At 36.6% G+C, this 20972-nt stretch overlaps 1 protein-coding gene across 14 annotated transcripts in view; it reads left to right on the top strand.

Moving 5' to 3' along the window:
• MAGI2 (membrane associated guanylate kinase, WW and PDZ domain containing 2) overlaps positions 1 to 20972 on the top strand; it is a 770074-nt gene that overhangs the window by 670789 nt on the left and 78313 nt on the right. For 11 of the 14 annotated variants that reach the window (XM_052789023.1, XM_052789022.1, XM_052789019.1 and 8 more), the window contains 2 exons: positions 2705 to 2736; positions 7647 to 7836. In XM_052789023.1, coding sequence (XP_052644983.1) covers positions 2705 to 2736; positions 7647 to 7836 — 222 coding nt within the window. Of the gene's footprint in view, positions 1 to 2704; positions 2737 to 7646; positions 7837 to 18423; positions 18466 to 20972 lie in introns of all 14 variants that reach the window. The other 3 variants (XM_052789031.1, XM_052789030.1, XM_052789020.1) reach the window with 2 other exon arrangements.

Raw genomic sequence — 20972 nt, 5'->3', positions numbered from 1 at the left:
GGTCCTGTACTTATGCAGGACAATATTTAAAGGTGAAAGTTAGAAGGGAACATGCAGAATACACAGGAAAGTGGATTTTGCTTTTTCATGTGAAGTTTCTGTTACACTTATAATGTACTACATATGCATTATACTCTTGAATTCTTGAATTTGCAGCAATGGTTGCATGTATTTAAATATCAGTGATAATTCCGGACAAGTTTGGTTCACAATAATTATCCGTAATCAGTCTCATGTTGAATAACTGATAATGTCATACATTGTCTAAAGGTCAATTTTGTTTAGATTGGGAAAAAGGATGTTTAGTTCAACTGAGAATACAGATGATATGTGAGGCAACATTAAAATTGTCATGAAACACATGAAAGATATAAGATAGGGTTTGCTTTACGGAACTAGGCCTTCACCTATTTAGTCTAGCACCTAGTCTTTGACATAGGTGAGAGACCATCTCATCTTACATGAGTTCTTGGTCTAATAGCTGAATTTAAATCTGAAAAATGGATTTTAATATTAGTTTCAAGAGATTTTCACTTCTAACGTGCTTTTGTACATATATGGATATCCAATACTTTTTAAAAATCCTGCTTTGGATCTTTTACTTCTGTGGCATCCTATATCCGTTAGGTTTTGCCTTTTATTTGTTTTGAGTGTAGATGTTGTCATTTGTATGTTGCAGTCCGTACCCATAGCCTCCAAACTAAATATAAGTCCATGTTCTCTTCGTTTGAATGAATAATTGAAATTTTAATTGAGGGTTTTTAAAAAAAATCTTCACTTGATGTATATGTCATTATTTATTTGATTTATAAATACTTATATTTTAATTGATAGGAACATTTTCTGATTAACTCCAGCAAAACATATTTTTAGGTGGTGACAGTAGATAAATAGGAAAAAATGACCTTTCAGTTTGTCCTAGAGTAATTTCTGCTGACAATAAGTTATGGGAGGTGCACCAGTACCATTGGGAGGGAGAGTTACTTCCACCAGTATTATCTGAACACCAAATCAGGGTAGTAAGTTGATTTGAGATAACTTTCAGCACACCTTCTTGCAAGTTGCAAGTCTTAACTTTAATGCCGAGGGGAAAAATGCTTTTTAACTTTCACTCTTATTAGCTGTACAGAACAATAGCAGGTAATAAAAAGGTAGCCATCAGCCATCCAAGAAGTTATTAAGTAAGCTTCTACTACAAAATCTTTAACACTGAAGGTGATGTACAAGCCAGATCTATACAGGATGCCTGTTATCTCAGCTTGAATTTGCAGATGGAAAGAAATCTGTCTACTTGTTAATATAGCAGTTTTTATCTAGACACTGTAGAGCCAGTAAACATAAACCTTTCCAGGATTACTTTTCCCAATATACTTTTTGTTTAAAAGCACTATCAGTTTATACATCAGCATTACAAAACAGCCAGTGTTTCTCTGCAAAGGGCTCAAGTGCTTTTTCACTCCAAGATTTTTTCAGTCTAAATGAATTAGATATCATGGCAGAAAAAATTACCTCATTATCATAGAATTCTAGGAATCTTAAATACTATGTACAAATATAATTCCTGTTGTGATTTGTCTGTAGAAAGATACTTTCCCATACTTTCCCTGGTATTCTCATGATTTAATTTTTTTTCTAGACTCACCTTAGAAAAAGAAATAATGAAGTCTGTACTACTCTTACAGCTTAATTCATTTTTTGAATGAAAGAGCAGTCTTCCTATTAGATGTCTCAGTTTAAGCCCCATTTCTGTTTCTGACAAAACAAATGAACTCTTTGTTATTAGCTTTTTATCTTACTTAGGAAGGTCCACGGCCTTTTTTTTTTTTTTACCTGCTATTAAACTGAGAATGAGTTTTTTAATTAAAGCTATGCTGAAAGCTGGTATTTTAAAAAAATGTGACCCAATATCCTTTGAAATTCTTCTTTTTATTAAATATTTTGTAAGTTTTTTAACATTGTGCTGCATAAGATAAGAACAGTGTCTACAATGAATGTTACAAATGATCTCCTTTTATGAAAAGGACATATCTGGAGTTTCAAACATTTGTAGGCTACAATAGTTGAAATTCATGAACGTCACTAAAGCAATTTATCAGTCAGTCAATAACCAAGGAAAAGGAGATAACTAGTTGTGTAGTAGAGGTAGTCATGTCTGATCACTTGCTAACTATGACAAAAAAACAGGACAGTATCGAAACAAGCAACCTTCCCAAGACTTGACTACCTTATCTAGACTAAAGAAACAGTTATTTTTGTACAGGCTTTTCTTCTAAAAAAATCTCTTGTATTATTAGGTTTTGTTGATGGGATGTTCTGAATTGCTTCTTCTTAAAGGTGCGACTGCATTTGACACATCAATACCAGGTCATTTGGTGTCTTATCCAATGTCCACCAAGACATTTGGAAGTCCTTTTGTTTAGTTCTTTTAATTTCAACCTAATACCATGCTGTTTGTAAAGTATGGCAATGATCTCAATAGCTCCACTTGCATATATATATATATGCATATATATATATATTTGCATATATTTTTTCTTAGAAATTATCCCCTGTGGTTTCTGTTTTCACCCCTTGTGTGTAGAGAATTTTCATATATGTCAATATTATCTGCAGACCTGAATGAGAACAGGAGCATAGATGCCACTTAGCCCCCACTTTTTATGCATCAGAAAAATCTGCTAACGTTGTTTTTTGTTTATTTCAGGTTTCTTTTCTCCATGGAAAACTCCAAAGCCTGTAAGTTCCCTTTCAAAATTATACACATTGAGTTCATGACTACCATTCAAAGCAAATTTCTGTAGACTTTCATCTAACCCTCCTGTTCCCAGCTCATGAGACACTTCTCAGCAGTGCCCCAACTCTAGGTGAGACAGCATCAGAGGTGGCCTCACTAATAAGCTCTGCAGATCTGTTGAGTTGGAGTCTGCCAGCAGCGGTCTGGAGAAAGGAACATCTCAAGTGTTAAGATGGGTGTCAAGAACCAGAAATGCAGTGGCTTAAAAATAAGGGGTCTGGAGGAGAAGGCAGCAGAAGGCTCCAGCAATGAGGCCAGTCTAGTTGGCCTTCTAGTTGGCAATCAGCTTGAAATGGACAACGTGTACATTTTCTGGTTTACATGTGGCATGAGCTTAACATCCTTAAAGTGATTGTTATTCTTTCTTGCATTAGTAGATCTAGAGCTGGAAATAGTCACATATCAAGTGAGACCTTGGACTAGATAGCTTACTGATGTGCCTTCTAACCAACATTTCTGTGTTTCTATTATTTTGACATTAAACCCCAAGGTATGAAGACCTTTCCTACTGTAAGACTGTAAGCAATGACGGCTTTTATTCTGTTGACACCACATTGTATCATTTTTTGAAGTTGTGACAACACTCACAGTGTGAAAAGAAAACAGGCTTCTGTTTTTGGTTGTCTGGTTTGTTTGGGGGTTTTTTTAATTTTACTTTTTTATTTAGATTGTAAAGACCTTAAAGTACTGCTTATCTTTCATCAGAAGTGTGTAAAGGAAAAAAGAGCCCTGACTCTGCCTGAAGGCTTCTAAGAGCAATAGGAATAACAATAATAATATTTTTTTAAAGGATTTATAGCTTTCTTATTTGGGGGGGTGGGGGGGGACGACACGACTTCACATCCTCTCATATTAGGTCATGACATGTTTAATGCATACCAATAATTTTTGTAGCCTGTCAAGTACAAATAGCAATTAATTAACCAGCTGATGCAACTCCATCAGACTGCTTCAGCTTGTGGTGTTTTTGATGTAAAAGGCTAGTGGATGGATGCAATACATTGGAATAAGTATTGCATAAGTTTGTTTATTCATCTAAGTAGCAGGACGTTTGTGAAAATAAATCTGACTATTAAGGGCTAGCTTGTTCTCACCAGTTTAAGATTCTTGTCTGACTGGGACATTCAACATCAGGTAAAAAGTGATGAAATAGAGAACTTTTAGAACTTACTTGTTAAAGAGCCACAATCAAAGACCTTCCACTGTCAGTGCTTACCCTCTTTACGTACATTTCAAATCTATAAATATCAGCATATTGTTGATGATTGTCTGCACAGTTTTGTTATATAAACTGTATACTAGTTCATACTCAAGTAGCACTTGTGAATAATCAGAATCTAGAGAAACAACCTGAGTGATGCAGTTTTTCATACAATGGTCTGAGGAAACCAGGGCTCACAGAATAGTGCAACACCAATGTGTGCAGACACTGTAACTGCATGCAGGCTAACCATTCACAGCTAATTGATTTTGGGGTACTCTCAGCAAGAGAGTTTACAAATAATTAACCAGGTTAAGGTAGTGTGCATTCCTCTGTCTGTCACCACTTTAACTAGAGAAATAACCAGACATAAATTTCTAGTGCCCAAGACATGGAGATAAGACTGAAACGAAGTGCACCTGAAGCACTGAGTGTCTGCAGACAGTCTGAAGCAATAAGGCCAGCTCCATGAGGTTTAGAAACCTTCCCACCACCACAGCACAGCCCTATGGGTCTGTAAGAGGAAAGAAAAACTGTAGATGGCCCCAAACCGGGCTTCTTTTCTGCTTGGGTGACTACTGCTGCCCCCTCACCTATCTGGCTGCTCAGGGGAGAGGCACCCACCATTCTTTAAAGCGAAAAAGGGGACCACGGGCCATTGGCTGGAAGAGGAAAGGAGACAAGCTCCTCTCCCCAAGGCAGAGGCTCAGGGATGGCGTGCACTGCATCTCAGTGTGCTCAACATCCCAGAGTAACCTGGGCTGACAGAAATTTCCTGTGGTTTCTATGTATATAGTGCATATATTATATATATCATATGTAATACTATTTGAGTAGTGCAAAATGAACTTGAGCAATGTCACCAAACCATTACCCTGACTCAGATCTGATGCCCTGCACGCAATACCATGCTTACTCCTTTCCAGGAGTGCCGCCTTCTGTGAGCTAACATTATGGTAACTCACATTGCAAAACACTATGTGACTTTAGCTAATTGATATGGGTTTGGGAGATATAATTCCCCTTGTGTTTATCTGTTTATGTAACTGTTTATGTTAGCAGTATTACCCACAAGTGAGAATGTTTTGCTCTGTTTTTAACTTCACACTTGAAGATTTAGAGCTAACCAGCAAGCAAGAATTAGACATATGGGACCCAATAGGGTTTTGCCAACTGATCTCCAGTTTCTTGTCCTTACTCCAGGGAGAAGTTTGCTCATCAAAGATAATTATATTTTCTTTCTCTTTTTAAAGCCTTCTTTAAATATTTTAATTTTATTCAGTTTCACATTTTGAAAGAGGTAAGTGTTCTATTTCTCTGGCACTGTCCAAGAAATTAGGAAACTTTCCTTTCTAGATAGACAGGGCCCCACATGTCTTTCTGATTCATAGTGATAAGATAGATAGTTTGGTTTCACTGATTTGTATTCATTTTTAGATTCCCCACTGAAGGTAAAACCTAAACATAATTCTCCATTATTTTCCTTGATCATAAGGAACTTGTATCGAGCCCAGTTGTCCTTTCCTATCTAGACATAGGGGTCATAATCAGGTTTGTTTCTGGAGACCTTTGAATTTACTCTTCCATGATACAATGATATACTGTATATGTGTTTATATATACCCAAGGTAATTCCTTTAGAGCCAGAAGAGCTATCATCAGAAGTATTATTCTGACATTCATGTGACTTGCTACATAGGCTAACTTACCCAACACAGAGGATAAATCTATCTTGGTATAAAGGATACCTGAAGGTACCCTAGGTACTTTCCTCTACCTAAGCTATTTCAATGACAACTTGGGTATCTCCATACGTCACTGTATTGCACAGGATCTACATACCTATAGTGCTCTCTTATATCACATCCTAGTTGTCATCTTTTTATCTGACCCAAAATAAATGTGTCTTTCTTGAACAACATTAGCGAATATTGAACACAGTATTCCATATCTTCATCATTAGCACTTCATAGCACTAACACTTTCCTTTCTCAACTTAAATATCATACCCGATGCATTAGTGCATGAGAGTCATCTTATGATACCTGAGATGACTGAGATGATACCTAGATCTTTCTTTTCTTCATTGTTTCTAATGAACCAGCCCTACTTACTGCTGAAAATCTGACAGAAGCACAACTTGAATTATAACACTACTCTGTATAAAGAATGAGGTCCTCATAGCCAACATCCATATTCTGTTTATTCTGAAGTATGAAGCTAAGTCTCAGATCACCTGGGGTGTGCAGAGAGATAGTTACTCAACATGTTCACTAGGAGGACTCTAAAACATCTGTAGTCCACACAAACTTGGTGTGGAAAAAGCCTGATGCTGTTAATCATCAGAATAGAGAGCAAAGCCTACCTGCTGAGCCAAACACCTTCTGAAACTGAGGAACTAAAGGCAAATGATAATCACAGAATTTGTAGAGCAAGCTTGCTGTAAACCTGCAATCATCTTTGATAACGCACTGCTGATACAAGACTAGAAGTTGGTGGCATTTAATTACAGTTCAATTTGTTTCCAAGAGTCATTTTTTGTGTAGTTAACTGATTGTTGGGTTATGTGCGAGAGCACGCTGTTCTGGAGGCTTTACCACCTTTTGCTTCAGGAAGGGTCACAGGAAAATATTCATTTCCTAGGATAAACATTTGTGTTTTGTTTAACTTGGCCTCTTCAAATATATTTGCTAATGCAATTTAATTAGTAGCCAACTCCTTCAAAAAGAAAAATGCAGGTCCCCAAGTCTTCTTTTTCACAGTCTATCATATTATCTCCCTTCTGGCTTGTTGTACTTATGAGACCACTAAGGGCAGTCTTGGAGAAAAGATGGATTGAGGTGGCTTTCATGCATAGACAATACATTGCTGTGTACTTGTCTCCTGTAAATGGTCTGGAAGACTTGAAAAGCTTATCCTGTGCTTGGGAGTTTGGTTGGATGATGCCAGTGTCATTTTTGATATAAGAAAGAAACAGTAAGAATTAAAAAAGACTCTTATCAGCCTAATGCCCACTTTTCCCTCACCATGTTCTGTATTTTATCATTGAATATTTGACTCTCACTAGATGCTCAAATACCTGCTGTAATAATTTTCCCTTTGTGTTTTTTTTTTTCTTTTTCTTCAATTGAAGCTGTAAATTCTGCTTACAGCTCCAGTAATCTACTTCTCCCTGGGCAGCTAGCTATTTTGATGCATTCTCAAAAGATACAGTCTTAAGATCATTCAGTTGCTACCCAGTCTGGCCACTTCTTTGTTAATTGCTACTTTTGGTTATGTATTTTCATGAATCTGATAATTGTATCTTCACAGACCCACAGATTCCATCTTTAGCAGAATAACTTCCAATACCTCAGCACATTCTGTGAGAGGCACTTGACATGCTTCAGGGGTAATGCTGGACCCTAATCCACATGGGATCATATTATCTGAGAAAGATCGCATCTTCCCATGAGCAACATATTAACAAGTAAATTTAACCAAGTCATTTTATAAACAGCACAACACACACCTTTCATCTCAAAAGGCAGCAAGCGGATTTGCTATTTTTACAAAACACATCTTCAACTGAAATTACTGTCTTTGGTCTCATTGTGGAAGTCACAGTTTTTGCAAAACTTCATCTTTGTTCTCTGTATGTTTTTATTCCAGATGATGGAACGATGGGAGAATCAAGGCAGCCCTCAAACAAGTCTGTCTGCTCCAGCTATGCCACAGAATATTCCCTATCCACCCACTCTTCACAGGAGTTCATTTCCCGATTCAACAGAGGCCTTTGATCCACGAAAACCTGACCCATATGAGCTGTATGAGAAATCAAGAGCTATTTATGAAAGTAGGCGTAAGTGAAAGCCCCGTTCACCCTGCTGACCATTTAATATTTTAAGCTTTTGCCTATGAATGTGTCACTGCTGACATAATTTTCCATAATTATCTTTTGTAATTTAAAGAAAGCAACTATAATCCCAGTTAATAGAGGCCATTATAAAATATTCAAAAATTCTACACTTACATATTTCCTAGATCTTGCCTAGATTCTGAAGTTTGACTTTCATAGTTCTTTTCCTTATATTTTTGCTCTCCTCAATTTGACTGTTAAATCCTTAGTGAAGAACAGTATATGTGGCACCACATTTTGCTGTGCTATTTTTCTTCATAGTTAACCAATAAGACGATGTGACTTTATCAATAAAAATTCTTTCACTTACTTTCACTTTAAAGTAAAGTTAATTAAAGAAATTTCAAATTTATTTGTTTCTATAAAAATGACTTTGACAAGTTTTCATATTGTCCTTGGTAGTTAGAAAGAAACCCATAGCACTAAGTACTATTTGAAGATCTATACAAACCAGTACTGAACCATCAAGATTCCCATCTTGATTTTATTTCTCATGGTTTTGGGGCATATACCACATATTTTTCACAACAAGGGTAAAAGAGGTTAAACTTATTTACTCCTTATCATAAAGAACTTTTTAGCTAAAAATATTATTCTAAATTGTCCAGAGCTTTTGTGCTTATTAAGATCAAATCTTCAAAATAGTTTATTTTTTTACTGAAAGCTTTTCATAGCAGTCATTACTTGCACATGCCACCTTTCAATTCATTTTATAAATTACTTTAGCCTATTGATCAAATTACTTTATAAATTACACATAAAATATTGCACTGCAGCTGATCCAGATTAGCCCATTAATATTAGCTGGGCCCAGAGACATAGAGATAAACCTAAACTATCATAATCCATGATCTGGAATGTACGAATTTCTCCAGCATGAAAAGGGACAGTCTGAAGGAAATATGTTACTGTCCCAAACACTGGGTTGGTGCCACTCTTACTTGCCTTGGCCCTTATACTTTAGTTACAGCATCAGCATCTCCTGTTTGGATTTGGTATTTCCAGTCCCTAGCAGGATGGATATGCTGGAGGAACACCAGGGTTCATTTTACATCAACTCTAAGTTAACTCTAATCTAGTCTCTAAATTGCATCTCAGATTCCTCAACTGTTTGCCAGTGCAGCCAGTGCCACCATCTTCTGCCACTCTGGTCCATTTAGTGGAACACATTTCAGTAGAGATTGTCACCATAAAACTTGCTTTCCATAGTCCAGACCTTTTGGGGGGGGGTTCGTTTGGGGTTTTTCATTTATTTAATAGGTGCCTGAAATTAAGATCCCAAGTTTAAATCTAAGTACTTAAATAAAGTTCTGGCTTTTTTCAGCAATACCAAGTATCTTATTCTCCCTAAACATGGATTTGAGAACTTACTTTAGACCCCGTATAGAAAGTATTTGATCTTCAATTATAAACTGTTAGGTGTACGAACTAAGAGTTCCAGTGTATTTACAAATACCATGCAGCCCATGCTGGCTGGTATTTTAATAAAATAAATATTATTTACTAATGTAGCATCTTCCTCTGCTCCAGATGTTATTCTTGACTGGACAGGGTACTCAAGACAATGTACAAACAGAGGCTATAATTTTTGAAATTTTAAAACTCTTTTAAGTATGGATCAGGATACAGTGTGGAATAGGCCAAAAAACTTTGAAAGAAGTAGGACTAGCTCTGAGCAAAGCTTGGAAATAATTTTCAGACATCTCTCCTCTTTCTCTTTCTCTCTCTCTTTCCCTTGTGCATTAAGGGCTAGAGTGACAAATAAATAAAAATTTGCCAGGGCTGAAATGCTATTCCCCAAAGTGCTGGGATCTGGGACTATAAAGAGAAACTGAAGGGGAAAGAAACAATTCCATAGGTAGCAAGTGTTTTATCTAGTTCAGCACCTCTACTGAAAACACTCTTGACTTCATATACTGCTTTAAGGAAAAGAAACCCCTTTGCAAATATTTGCTTCCCATATTAGTAGTTTCTAGGGGTGAAGTATTTTAGCAAAAATCTGCACTTTCCATTCAGCAGAGTCAGAACTGTATGCTGTTGTTAAAGCCACCAAGCCAAGAGTGGAAAAGTGCAGATTACAGACTTCCTGCATTGAAACAAATATCTTTGTAAGACAATTAAGAAAAAGTTACACATCCCATATGTATATATGGGACACATATTTATATGGCACCTTCTTTTGTCTTGATCCCCAATATGAAGAGTTCTATATTTACAGAATTGCCCTAAATATTAATGAAAGCAAATAGGCTCAATCCACATTTGCCCTTCATAAAACTGTGGCAATATAGATCTGATGTCAACTACAAAGATTGGCTTAAACTCCAAAAGATGGTATGTTACACCAAAAGATATATACACCACTCAATAAAAGAATGAAGTGATCTATTATTATTCATGGGTGCCTTCTAAAAGTTTTCTGTGTACTTCCTTGACCAACATAAACTCCAATCTTTTACTGATATAATCTACTGTGTTCAGGAACATATGCTACACCAGGGGAAGACCTGATAACTCGTAGGTTGGAGTTATGCTAGAGCCTGTGTTTAAATGGTTTAATTGCATTTGAGGTCTGTCCAAGAGGTAACTGGAAACTGTATACAAGCCTTTTTAAGCCAGCTACCTAAAAATTAAAAATCATGAAGCTGCTAGGCCCAAAACAAGAAAATGAGGGATGAAAAGCAAGACTGCAGTAACCACTCCTCCCAGATTTCCAGCAGTGTCTTGATCTTCCAGCTAATCCTGAAAGCCTTAATTTGTTCTATTCTGACACTGGCATCCTTTGAACATTTTCTCTAAGCCTTGATTCCATAGTTCCCAACCAGATCTCTTCTGCATTCATTCATACCCCTTGGTCACAGATAACTGCCTCCAAAATTCTCTATTCTCCCTGACATTTTTGTTTCATGAATGCCATAAGCACACATTTTAGCAAATTCAATTTGTCAAGCCTTTGATTGTTTTTATTATCTACATAGTGCTAGTGTTTCCTGAAGAGAGAAACAACAGGCAGGAAATCCATTACCGAGTCAAGAAATTGTCATCTAAATTGAGTATATAGGAGGGATAGTTTCAAGATCATACACAGTTTCCTACCATATGGCTGTGTCAGATTGGTTATCTTTGGTAAAGAAGTACCCTTTAAAGTGCACAGGAAAAGTTCAGCTACTTTGGGTTTTCTTAAGTACTTCTTATCTCAAAGCATGTTTGCCTTATCTCCCGTCAAGACCAGAAAAGAAGGAGGTTCATCTTCTAAAATTAGTGCAAAGAAGTGAACAATCATGACCTGGAAAACTCAAAAAGAAAGAGATAGTGCTAGATTTTTGTTTCTCTCACAGTGAGACTCTGTTACTAAACAGTTCATTTTTGTACTGCTATAGCTCTGAATTTCTACAGATCCTTTTATCAGAGGATCTCACCGCAGTCAGCACTCACCAGGACCTCATCAAAGCCTCCTGCTTCCCTATCAGGGAGTTGAGCAAGTTATGCATCACAGCATAGTTCTGTGAGGAGCACAAGCGACACGACTCGAAGCAGAGCAAGAACTAGACCCAAGGAGCCTGATTCACAAGCTTTTGCCCTAGCTGCTAGGTATGCTCTTCCCTACCTAATGACAGCAAGAAAGGAGCTTCAAGCAGGAAGTCTCCATGAAAAAAGGTTATTGTCATTCTACAGAAATGTTTTTCCACCTTAGGAACACAAAGGACCTGCCTGACCCTGTGCGACAGGGAGATTTCAGTTTTTAATGATCACATATGAATTACAAAAGACTACTGCTTCTGCACTAGAAACAGTTTCATAGAGGCAGTTCTACCAACACAGCTAGGAGACAAATCAAATGATGCATTAGTACAAAAGTGGAGTGCAACTCTATTTTGTAAGTCATAGCTCCTTGGAAAATTGTTTGTCACGAGTTAGCTGTTACCTGTCAGCTCTCACCTCTTAGATGTCACCTGCCTCTGCTGTCACCTATCATCTGCGGTCAATAGCTCCAAGTAGCCAACAAGGATCATAAAGTGTTTCTAAAGACTGATGAAGATTAACGCATCATCCAAAACAGCTGCCTAAAAGCAAAAGAAAGGAAATTGTTTTCTTCTTTCTTTGTCATTCCTTTCTGCAGCTACGTCTCTCTGCTTTTTTTTTCCTCCTTTTTTTTTCCTCTCTTCCCTCCCCCACCCTTATTTCTTCTCCCTGGTGAAGAGAACCTGCCTAGCATTCTGCTGTTACATTATTCTGCAAAACTCAGAAATGGAGGAGAAGACCTGCTCAAATAACTGGATACTTTTTCCTTTTGCCATCTAACTATTAATTTTAGGCAAATCCTTTAACTCCTTTCTCCTTATGAAAACTCTTGGAGTGTGAGTGACAGCATGACTGCTGATAACTATGGAATTTAGGTACAGAAGCTAGAAAATGGAACATCGGATCAGGAATTCCTATTAATGAAAAAAATTACAAGACTTGATAAGCACCAGTTGTTACAGCTGTAACTGGAGCTCCACAGTTGTCATTTGGGAGAACTCATTCTCCTGAATTTAACATTTTTACTTTCATAAATTCTCCTTATCCTCCCTTATATTTTACATTGAACTCTGTTTTATTGTAAATACACAGTTTATAACAAACTTTGTTCAGAGGCCCGTGTAGGCAGACATTAGTTAAACAGGAGACACAAAGCTGTTGGGAATTATAATGCTATAATATTTCTCTGGTTATAAAATGTATAATAGAAATTTGGTTTTCTATTCCTTTAAAGAAATCAGTAAAATAAAACAGTTTTTTACAGCGATTAGGTTACATTTTCCTTCAGTTAGTGTGGTAGTCCAAGACTGGTGATGTGACATAGAAATGCCAGTAGGAAGAATGAGATAAGCCAGTGATAAGCTCTCATTAAAAGTGAAATCTGAACAATTAGAGTTCCACCTTTTACTGGAAGGACAAATGTTCCTTCCTTCAAAATATTCCACGTTTTTTTCTCCTCTGATCATAGTATCATGAATTTTCCAAGTTCCTTTCAAATCCACAAGCTGTCTTATGCACTGTAATTTTTTTTGCTGCCAGAGAATTAGACAAATTGGAAAAGAACCAAAAAGTAAAGTCCATCAACAGCTGTGAAACATGTAAATAGCAAATGCATTAGCATAATGCATTATTAACCTTCATAAAATAAGAGTGTTTACTTATGCAGGCTTATGAATACCTTTCTCTAAGGGTCACAGACAAGCATTTCAATACATATTCACAGGCTCCTTTCCTCTGAAATATCACTGCAGGTATTCAGCACAGATATGCGTTAAAGTATCAGCAATAGGAAAGATTTGTCACACAGCATTATACTGACTCATAATGTGTAACTTTGAAAATACCATCCTTGCAGAAAAATACTAAGGCCATCAGGGTTTCCTAAATTTGATACTCATGGAACATAAAAAAAATATTAAATGTATAGAACTGAACACATTATCACCTGAGGGGGTCTATGGCATAGTCTACAGCTAAGCAGAATTTTCTTGTCAGTGCATGTTGGCTGAAGACCTACACAGTTACAGTTTTTAAAACTGAAGGAAATTTTTCACATAATTGTTACTACAATTTTTTCAGACAGTATTTTCCTGACAAAAATTTTGCCTCTAACAATATTTCCCATTTTTGCTCATCTTTGGTCTAAAAAAATTCACATTTTGGTTATGGTGCTTTAAAAAGATCTATATATGTGTGTATATGTATATACATAGCACTAAGATAGTGTTAAATACATAGTATTCTGAAGCATTATATAAACATAAAGGGATTTTTTGTATGGGTAAAGGCTGTGAGACTATAAATTCAGAAAATTAGGTTCTAGTTTCAAGTCTTCCTTGAGCTGTTTGCCTTATTTTTCAATATTTCTGTTCACCAGCTACTGCCCTTCATGACATGCCTGCCTTCACTTAGTAAATATAAGAGTATTGGAATTTACTAATTATTACGTATTATCATCAAACTACTCCTTGACCTAGAGTATGAGCAACTGAGTTATAGGAAGGTAATTTCTCAAAGTCATTTCCAAACAGTACAGGTTGTTGTTTTCCTTGCATCTATTGCTACCCCAAGCAACAGCATAGAGAAGGTCTAAGAACTTATATTACCAAATGAATGTAACCCTTTTTTTTTTAATAAGAGATGATACATAACAAAAGGAGAGGAAATTTAGCAGACCGACATCAAATAATTTTGTATTGTTCATCACTGCAGAAACAGTTACTTGCCATGACAAAATGGATTTGTTGGTTATAAGAACTGACAGTGAAACCAAAAGCATTTTCAAATGGAATTATGAGAATATCATCATCACAGTACTGTGGATGTAAAGTGATTTTGATTGCTGGATTGCGAAGTAGGTCCCAAATGACCTATGCTAATATGAAGTGTCAGTTTTATAACTGATGGCACTATTAAAGATTCACTATTCCTTTCTCTTGAACAATTTACACTTTACCAAAAGGTATACGAATAGATTTTCATCTGCAAAGTGGTAGGGTGTACTTAAGAAGTCAAAGTAATAATTTAAGAAAACTGACTTGTAAGCATTGGGGAATTAATCACAGGTGCATGAGACCAATGGGAACTGCATTACCTATGTGCTGTTTCACACTGCTGTTTGCCCAGCTTTGGAAAGGACATTGCAGCATGATCATATTCGTTCTGCTCATTTGTAAAACTCCTATTTACCTAAAGCATGGCTAGGACTAAGATGCTGAAATAGAAATGTTTCCTGCTGCTAATTTTGTTCCATGTATTTAGCATTCCACAAAGTATGATCCAGAAAATAATGCAATATGGACAATAAATATTATCATCCCTATCTTTCATTAGCATAATTCTTCCTCCAGAGAATACCAGTGACTCCACTGGTGCAAATAAGAATACCCTTGTGTCATGTTGTAGGTAAACTGTGCTCCTAGGGCTGTACCTTGACAGCAAAGAAGTCTGGTATTTTCACCATTGGTTTCAGTTAAGTCAGGATGGTGTCCCAGGTCTTGTTTATTTTTCACCTGTTTTCACAAATATTTTGCAGCTTTCAGTTTCAAAACCATGAGTGTAATTTATTTTAGATTAAACATAAAGCTAGATGTGCAAGCTTTTTACTATTCTATCTTCCAATAGCAAAATTAATCTTGGCCTAGCATTCATCTGATATGGAAGGAATCTTGATGTATAGGAAGACTCTTTAAAATGCATAGCTGCATCCTCATTCTCCAGAGCACTTAGAGTAGGCCCCGTGGTGGAGATTTCTTTCAGTTACGGTTATATACAAGTAGCAATCCAGAAGAAGGCTTCTTAGCTTTACTTTCCCAATTCTTGTTTCTAGGACCGCTTAGCTGAACTAAAAAACTTAATGCAGCAAACTTACCAAGTATTTTATTATTCATTTAAGCTCTACTTTGTAATTATCTCATTCCTATTTCACCTAAAAGACTACAACTACTCATGGCAATGCAGCCACAGAAGTTCAACCAAAAAGGCTTCATATGGAGAATACAGAAATCTTATGTCAACATTTTAAAATTTTTTTTCACTTTGAATGCCTGTTCCTGGTGGCAGTGTTGGGTATTCTGGCCTCTTTGTCCTGACCTCTCCAAACATGCCTTCTGCTGCCTCCTTTCCTAAGAGGTGGAGGCAGGAGGTTTAACATAGTAAAAGTTCAGAAAATGACAACATGAATTTAACAGTAAGTAAATGGAAAGTTTCAAATCACCTTGTGTAAAGGTTAGTTTCCTATAAAAACTCATTGACAGGTTATAAAACAAAGCTTGCTAGTCTCTCAGTATTTTGGTAAAATTACCAGTTCAATCAGTTTGTTCTTAGCAGGTACAAGGCACCAGGATGTACACAAATGACATGCATTCTGCTTGGCTGAGGACCAGTCCCAGCAGTCCTTCCTCTTCATTTGGAAGTTGCTGTTCTGTAGGGTCTTTGAGCTCAGAACTGTGCAAGTTTTGAAAACGACTACCTATATAGCTGCATTTTACATAGGGAGACATTGCTAATAAAGTCCTTTCTTATATGTTAAATGTTCTTCACAGATCCTTCCTCTTTTGAAGTTTTCTACTAGTTGCTAACATTTTGCCTATCACATGCCAGTGACATAATTACAACTATCCTGTACTGCATGCAGACACAGACTGCTGACAGCAGATTCTTCCTAAAATGAACATTGCTTTGCTGTAGTTACCAAAAATACAAGTCTGCACTTGGGTTTATCTTTCTGGTGATTGTACGTTTAAGAACTTGAAGGCTCGATTCAACACATTCAGTATAGCACAGTTCCAAGTTTCTTGTGTGTGAATTCCTAAACTACAATGAAAACAAATGCTAGATGCGGAATTGTTGATTACAATATGATAATTAATACCATGAGACTCTATATGAAGCTCTACAAGGCAAAGAAAAGACACCTATGCAGGAACAAAAGCCAGATCAGACTTAATGAGATTAGCTTTGAAGGAAACTACCTTATTGACAGGCACTTTTGCTTGACCACAAACAATAGTTTACAAAAAAGATACTCCTAACTTACTTAAAATATATGGCTATCTTAACATAGCAAGTTGTTCCCTAATTTGTCACAGTTTGAGCATGGTTGTGCCTCTTTCACTTTGCTGCTTGAGGCCAATTCTGGGGGATATTAGAGTGACTGCAAGCAGAAATGGAAACACAGAATGAACCAATCTTACATCAGCTCCAAAGAGTAATTCTAGCTGGATGACCAAGAGAAACGGCTTGTGTCCTTTCAAACCTAAAAGCTTATTGAGACTATCAAGATGAAATTGCTTTCTGTACATTAAAATCATTCCATCTCTTTTAAGAATTCTATTAAAATCTTGAAAGGATGTGAGTAAGAAAAATCACTTCTCCAAGTTTGCAGTGGAGCAGCATCAGTTTCAAAGGTTTTGGTTTTCAGGAGTTGTGCTGGTGGAATAATTTACATTTAGATAGCACCTCTCATCTCGAAGGACCCCAAATCATTTTACAAAATCTGAAGTGTGTGAAGGCATTACCTCATTTAACCACCAAAGATGTGCAAGTACCTATAAAATAAAGCACAATAGCCCACGACACAACTCTCAACACAGACAGTGAACACAAATACAATGGGAACACCAAATCCAGAAGGATGTTCCCATCCAGTGGAATCTCTGGACTGTATTTTAGGTAAGCAGGGTAGCAGTCACCTGAATTTGAGCAGGTCATGGCTGTTATGTAAATACTCTTACCAAAAAAGTCATAAGACATTCAGTGGCCTCCATCTCCATTTTGGGGAAAATGTCTTTGCCCTAGAACATTAGTTCAGGATTGACTCAAGTGAACTATGAATTACTCAGCTGCTACCATGACAGTACATGCTGCCTTTAGGAAGCAGCCCACCAGAAGGCAGGTAGCTTTAGGCCAAACTCTTCTAAAGTGGTAAGGAGCTGCCCACAGAGGAAATACTGTCATCTTATTTCTCTCACCACATCCACATATTTCCAGAAGGCTTAGCCAAAAGTGCTGGCCTCCAGTGCATTCTCTGGCTTCTTTCTGCCTGGAACTACCTACTTACAGTATTAAATCCACTCCTGTCTTCCTTCTATCTCGGTAAGATAAGGTATACTCATATGTTGCATCACTGTCCCACAGATGCTGCTGGGACAGACCTTACCCTATTTATACCATGTAATATGCGTGGTATGATATTCTGGTTTAGAGTCACATGAATGTGTTAGTGCTTTATTTACCTTTTTGTTGTTGGTAGACCAATGGAAATGACCTCTGGTTTGGGTTGGTTTGCAATTCACTCTGAATGCTGCAGAGATAATAAAACAGCAATTCTTAGTCAGAACATTTCAAAATCAGCAAAGGAAGTGTGACAGTTATGGACTTGTTCCAGATTCCTCTAACGAACGCCAGCAAAGTAGTTGTATATGAAAACAAACCAGTTATTTCCTGCATTTCATCTAGTGAAATGCAAATACTTTGAAACTACCTACATGAAAAGTAGGTTAAAGGAGTTTACCTGCATTTACCTTCATGTACAACCAGTTGTTATTGGCAACATACATCCTTCTAGCAAAATCTTGCTCTTCTTGATGATAAAAGACATTTTGCAATTAAGTTGAATAAAAGCAGTGGTCAAGTCATCTAAACACAGCCATTAAACTTCCCCTTTTATTGCTGTACTTGAATAAGCACAAATATTGTCACTAACTTTCACAATTTTAAACACATTAACAATTTTATCTTCATCATAACCTATGTTATGTTAAAGGAACATTACCATCTTATCATCTGTTTCACTTTGCATAGAAATGCACAGGGAGGTCTACTTCTAGCAGGAATACATACATGTACCACCTAGGAAGTCAGGAAGGAGGGGGGGAGAAAAAAAAAGTGCAATAGAAAGTAGAAATTGCACTTCAGTAATTCAAAACACGGCAGAGAAATTGATGCTGCATCTTTAAATAACTTGAGAAATGTATTTCATCTTTAACTCCCCATTTTCCTATTCAGAACAAGTGCTGCCCAGGACTGGTTTTCGAGTGGATTCCTCTGGCAAGTATTCTTCAGCCTTCATTGTTCTGTAAACTAGTTGTCCTTCATTTTATGTTTTAGTTATTCTTTATTTAATCATTCTCTAGATAATGGCCAGTCATGACTGCCCAGTCACCATTTTATTTTTGTAAGAAGAGCTTTGTGGTGTTATAGAATGCTAACTCTAAATCTTTTTATAATAGATTTGCATTTTGAGCAAGGAAAAGTATTTCTTTTTCCTCAGCCAGTCTTTGTGTATGTTTTACAATGTTTTATGTGTACTTTCATATGTTAGTGTTCACTCTTTAACATAAAAATGTATCTCTATAGCTCATGCCCAAGTCTAAGCTTAAGCAATATTTTGTGTAAAACTGAAATTAATTCTATCTTCATTTGCTAAAGAATAGAACTGATCTGTTATGCAGACCCACCCATGCCTTGCTCCAATACATATATCTTGTTCTGTAAAAACCTAAAAGCAAAAACTTTCAAAAATAGAAGCTTTTTCAAGTGTTTGAATCAACATTGGTCTTGTAAAGTGGCAATGGACTTGTTTAAAAACCAGCAGTATTTGATTTCCCAATGTGATAATGTTAAGTGAACAGTTAAAACAGGCATCCCATACAAAAAAGGCTGTTTTGATGGTCCCATTGAAGTCTTTTCTTGTCCTACACAGGTTGGACAGAGATCCTAAATTAAATATGATATTGGGCTTGTTTTGCATACCCCAGTAGAGTTTATATGTTGAATAACTCTGTTAGCACACCAATTCTTTTCTTCTTTTTTTTCCTTTGCTGATTTTTATACTGAAGTCTTTATTTACCAGCTTTTCCTCTCTATAAATATCAAGAGAAAATATGTATATTTTTTAAAAAGTTACTCAGGTTGGAGACCAGCAGACTCATGACTGTTTTCAAGCTTTTCACATCTTTCAAGAGCATCTGAAACTCAGATACAAAGTTATTGTAGATTTGTTTCAATCACAATTCACAGTAATGATTTATATGGAACAAAAATCTTCACCATCTTCAGCAAAGGAGTCCAAATTAATTTTTATTTTTAGCAGGAAAGTTGAGTACACCCAGAAAGACTGTAAAATTATTACAACAAAGCTCTTCATCTTTGTTTTAATTGCAGTATAGAAGAGATTTGATAAAAAAAAAATCCATTTCAACATTTACAGCATCATCCCAAACACCAGGTTTATCACTATAAAAATTACATAGCACTTGTGCAACTTGACTCATACAGAAAATGAATTAATCATCTTCAGGGATATATTTTCTCTACATACTTTTAAGAAACAATTGCATGTACAGTTATCAATGTGTAATTCACCTAGGTGAATATAGTACAGAAATGTAGCCGAGAGTTGATAATCACATCTTCACCTATGAGATCTCACTATTGTTCAGTAACAATCTATTCTGGTACCTTTACATTTAAAGCAAATTCCCCATCGTCCAGGAACCAGAAAGCAGAATTTCCCAATGCTCTTTACTGTCCTCACTGTGCAGCAATGATCAGATCACAGCTTGTCCAATACCATTCTCAAATTCATGGGGGAGCCAGCTGGTTTTATAACCTAGCAAAGTGAATTGGGTTTTTTTTTTCTCTTCTAGGCCAAAGATCAGTTAAGAAAGTTTTCCTTTACACAAAAAGAAGAAACAAAATGCTATAACTATAAAAAAGAAAATTAAGTTACTAGCAGGCAAATCTAAAGTTCTTTTTCTAATATAAATGTGTAGAGAGGCAAGGGAGAACAGGGAACATTGTCATTCTTGCACAGGATACCCGCATTATACAATCAGAAATATTGACTTGAAGCTGAAACTCTTCTTTTAATGAAACTGGTAGGAGATGGGACATTCAGGTGGATTAAGTTGACTGGAAGGATAAGCAAAAGGAGTTTACCTAAAGTTGATTGTGTCAGACTAACCTGGTAACTGATTTTCTACACCAAATAAGTGATGCATGCTTAATCAACCTAGACTTCAACTAGATGTTTTACAAAATGCCAGTTGTAACTGAGGCACTTCATGTTACCCTGGAGAAGACAGTGCTCAGCACAAAATGTAAAGAGGAATGGCTAGAAAGCAGATAAGCAATTCTACTAAAAGAACAGTTTCTGGACTGAAAGGGTAATATTAGTGGAGAGCCTTGCAATAAGTCTTCAGTGTTATTTTCATTAATGACCTAAGCACAAAAACTAAGGGTGGAAATCAAGTCCACACTCAGACATGTAACTTCAGGTATCTACGGTGCAGTTGTCTCCAGACCCATGGAGAGCTGGTCAGTGCAGCCAATGGAGTCATATCATACCAAGCATGAACGCTGAAACAACCAGCAACAGCAGTGGAGGAAATGCTCTTAAGTGTACTAGTCAGTTGCTGGAGATAATATGATATTACTGTGAAAAAGTAAGTAAAATCATGGGGTGCAATCCATCAGTGAAGATTCTGAATGAGACAGGTGGCCTAGTGACAAAGGCCACAAACAAGCTCAGGTACCAGTGTCTTCTTTGCCTA

This window comes from Harpia harpyja, chromosome 6, assembly GCF_026419915.1.
Source record: "Harpia harpyja isolate bHarHar1 chromosome 6, bHarHar1 primary haplotype, whole genome shotgun sequence".
In the NCBI taxonomy this organism is placed as follows: Eukaryota; Metazoa; Chordata; class Aves; order Accipitriformes; family Accipitridae; genus Harpia; species Harpia harpyja.
The sequence above is the reverse complement of the archived record's forward strand: the minus strand, read 5'-3'. Positions and strand labels throughout refer to the sequence as shown.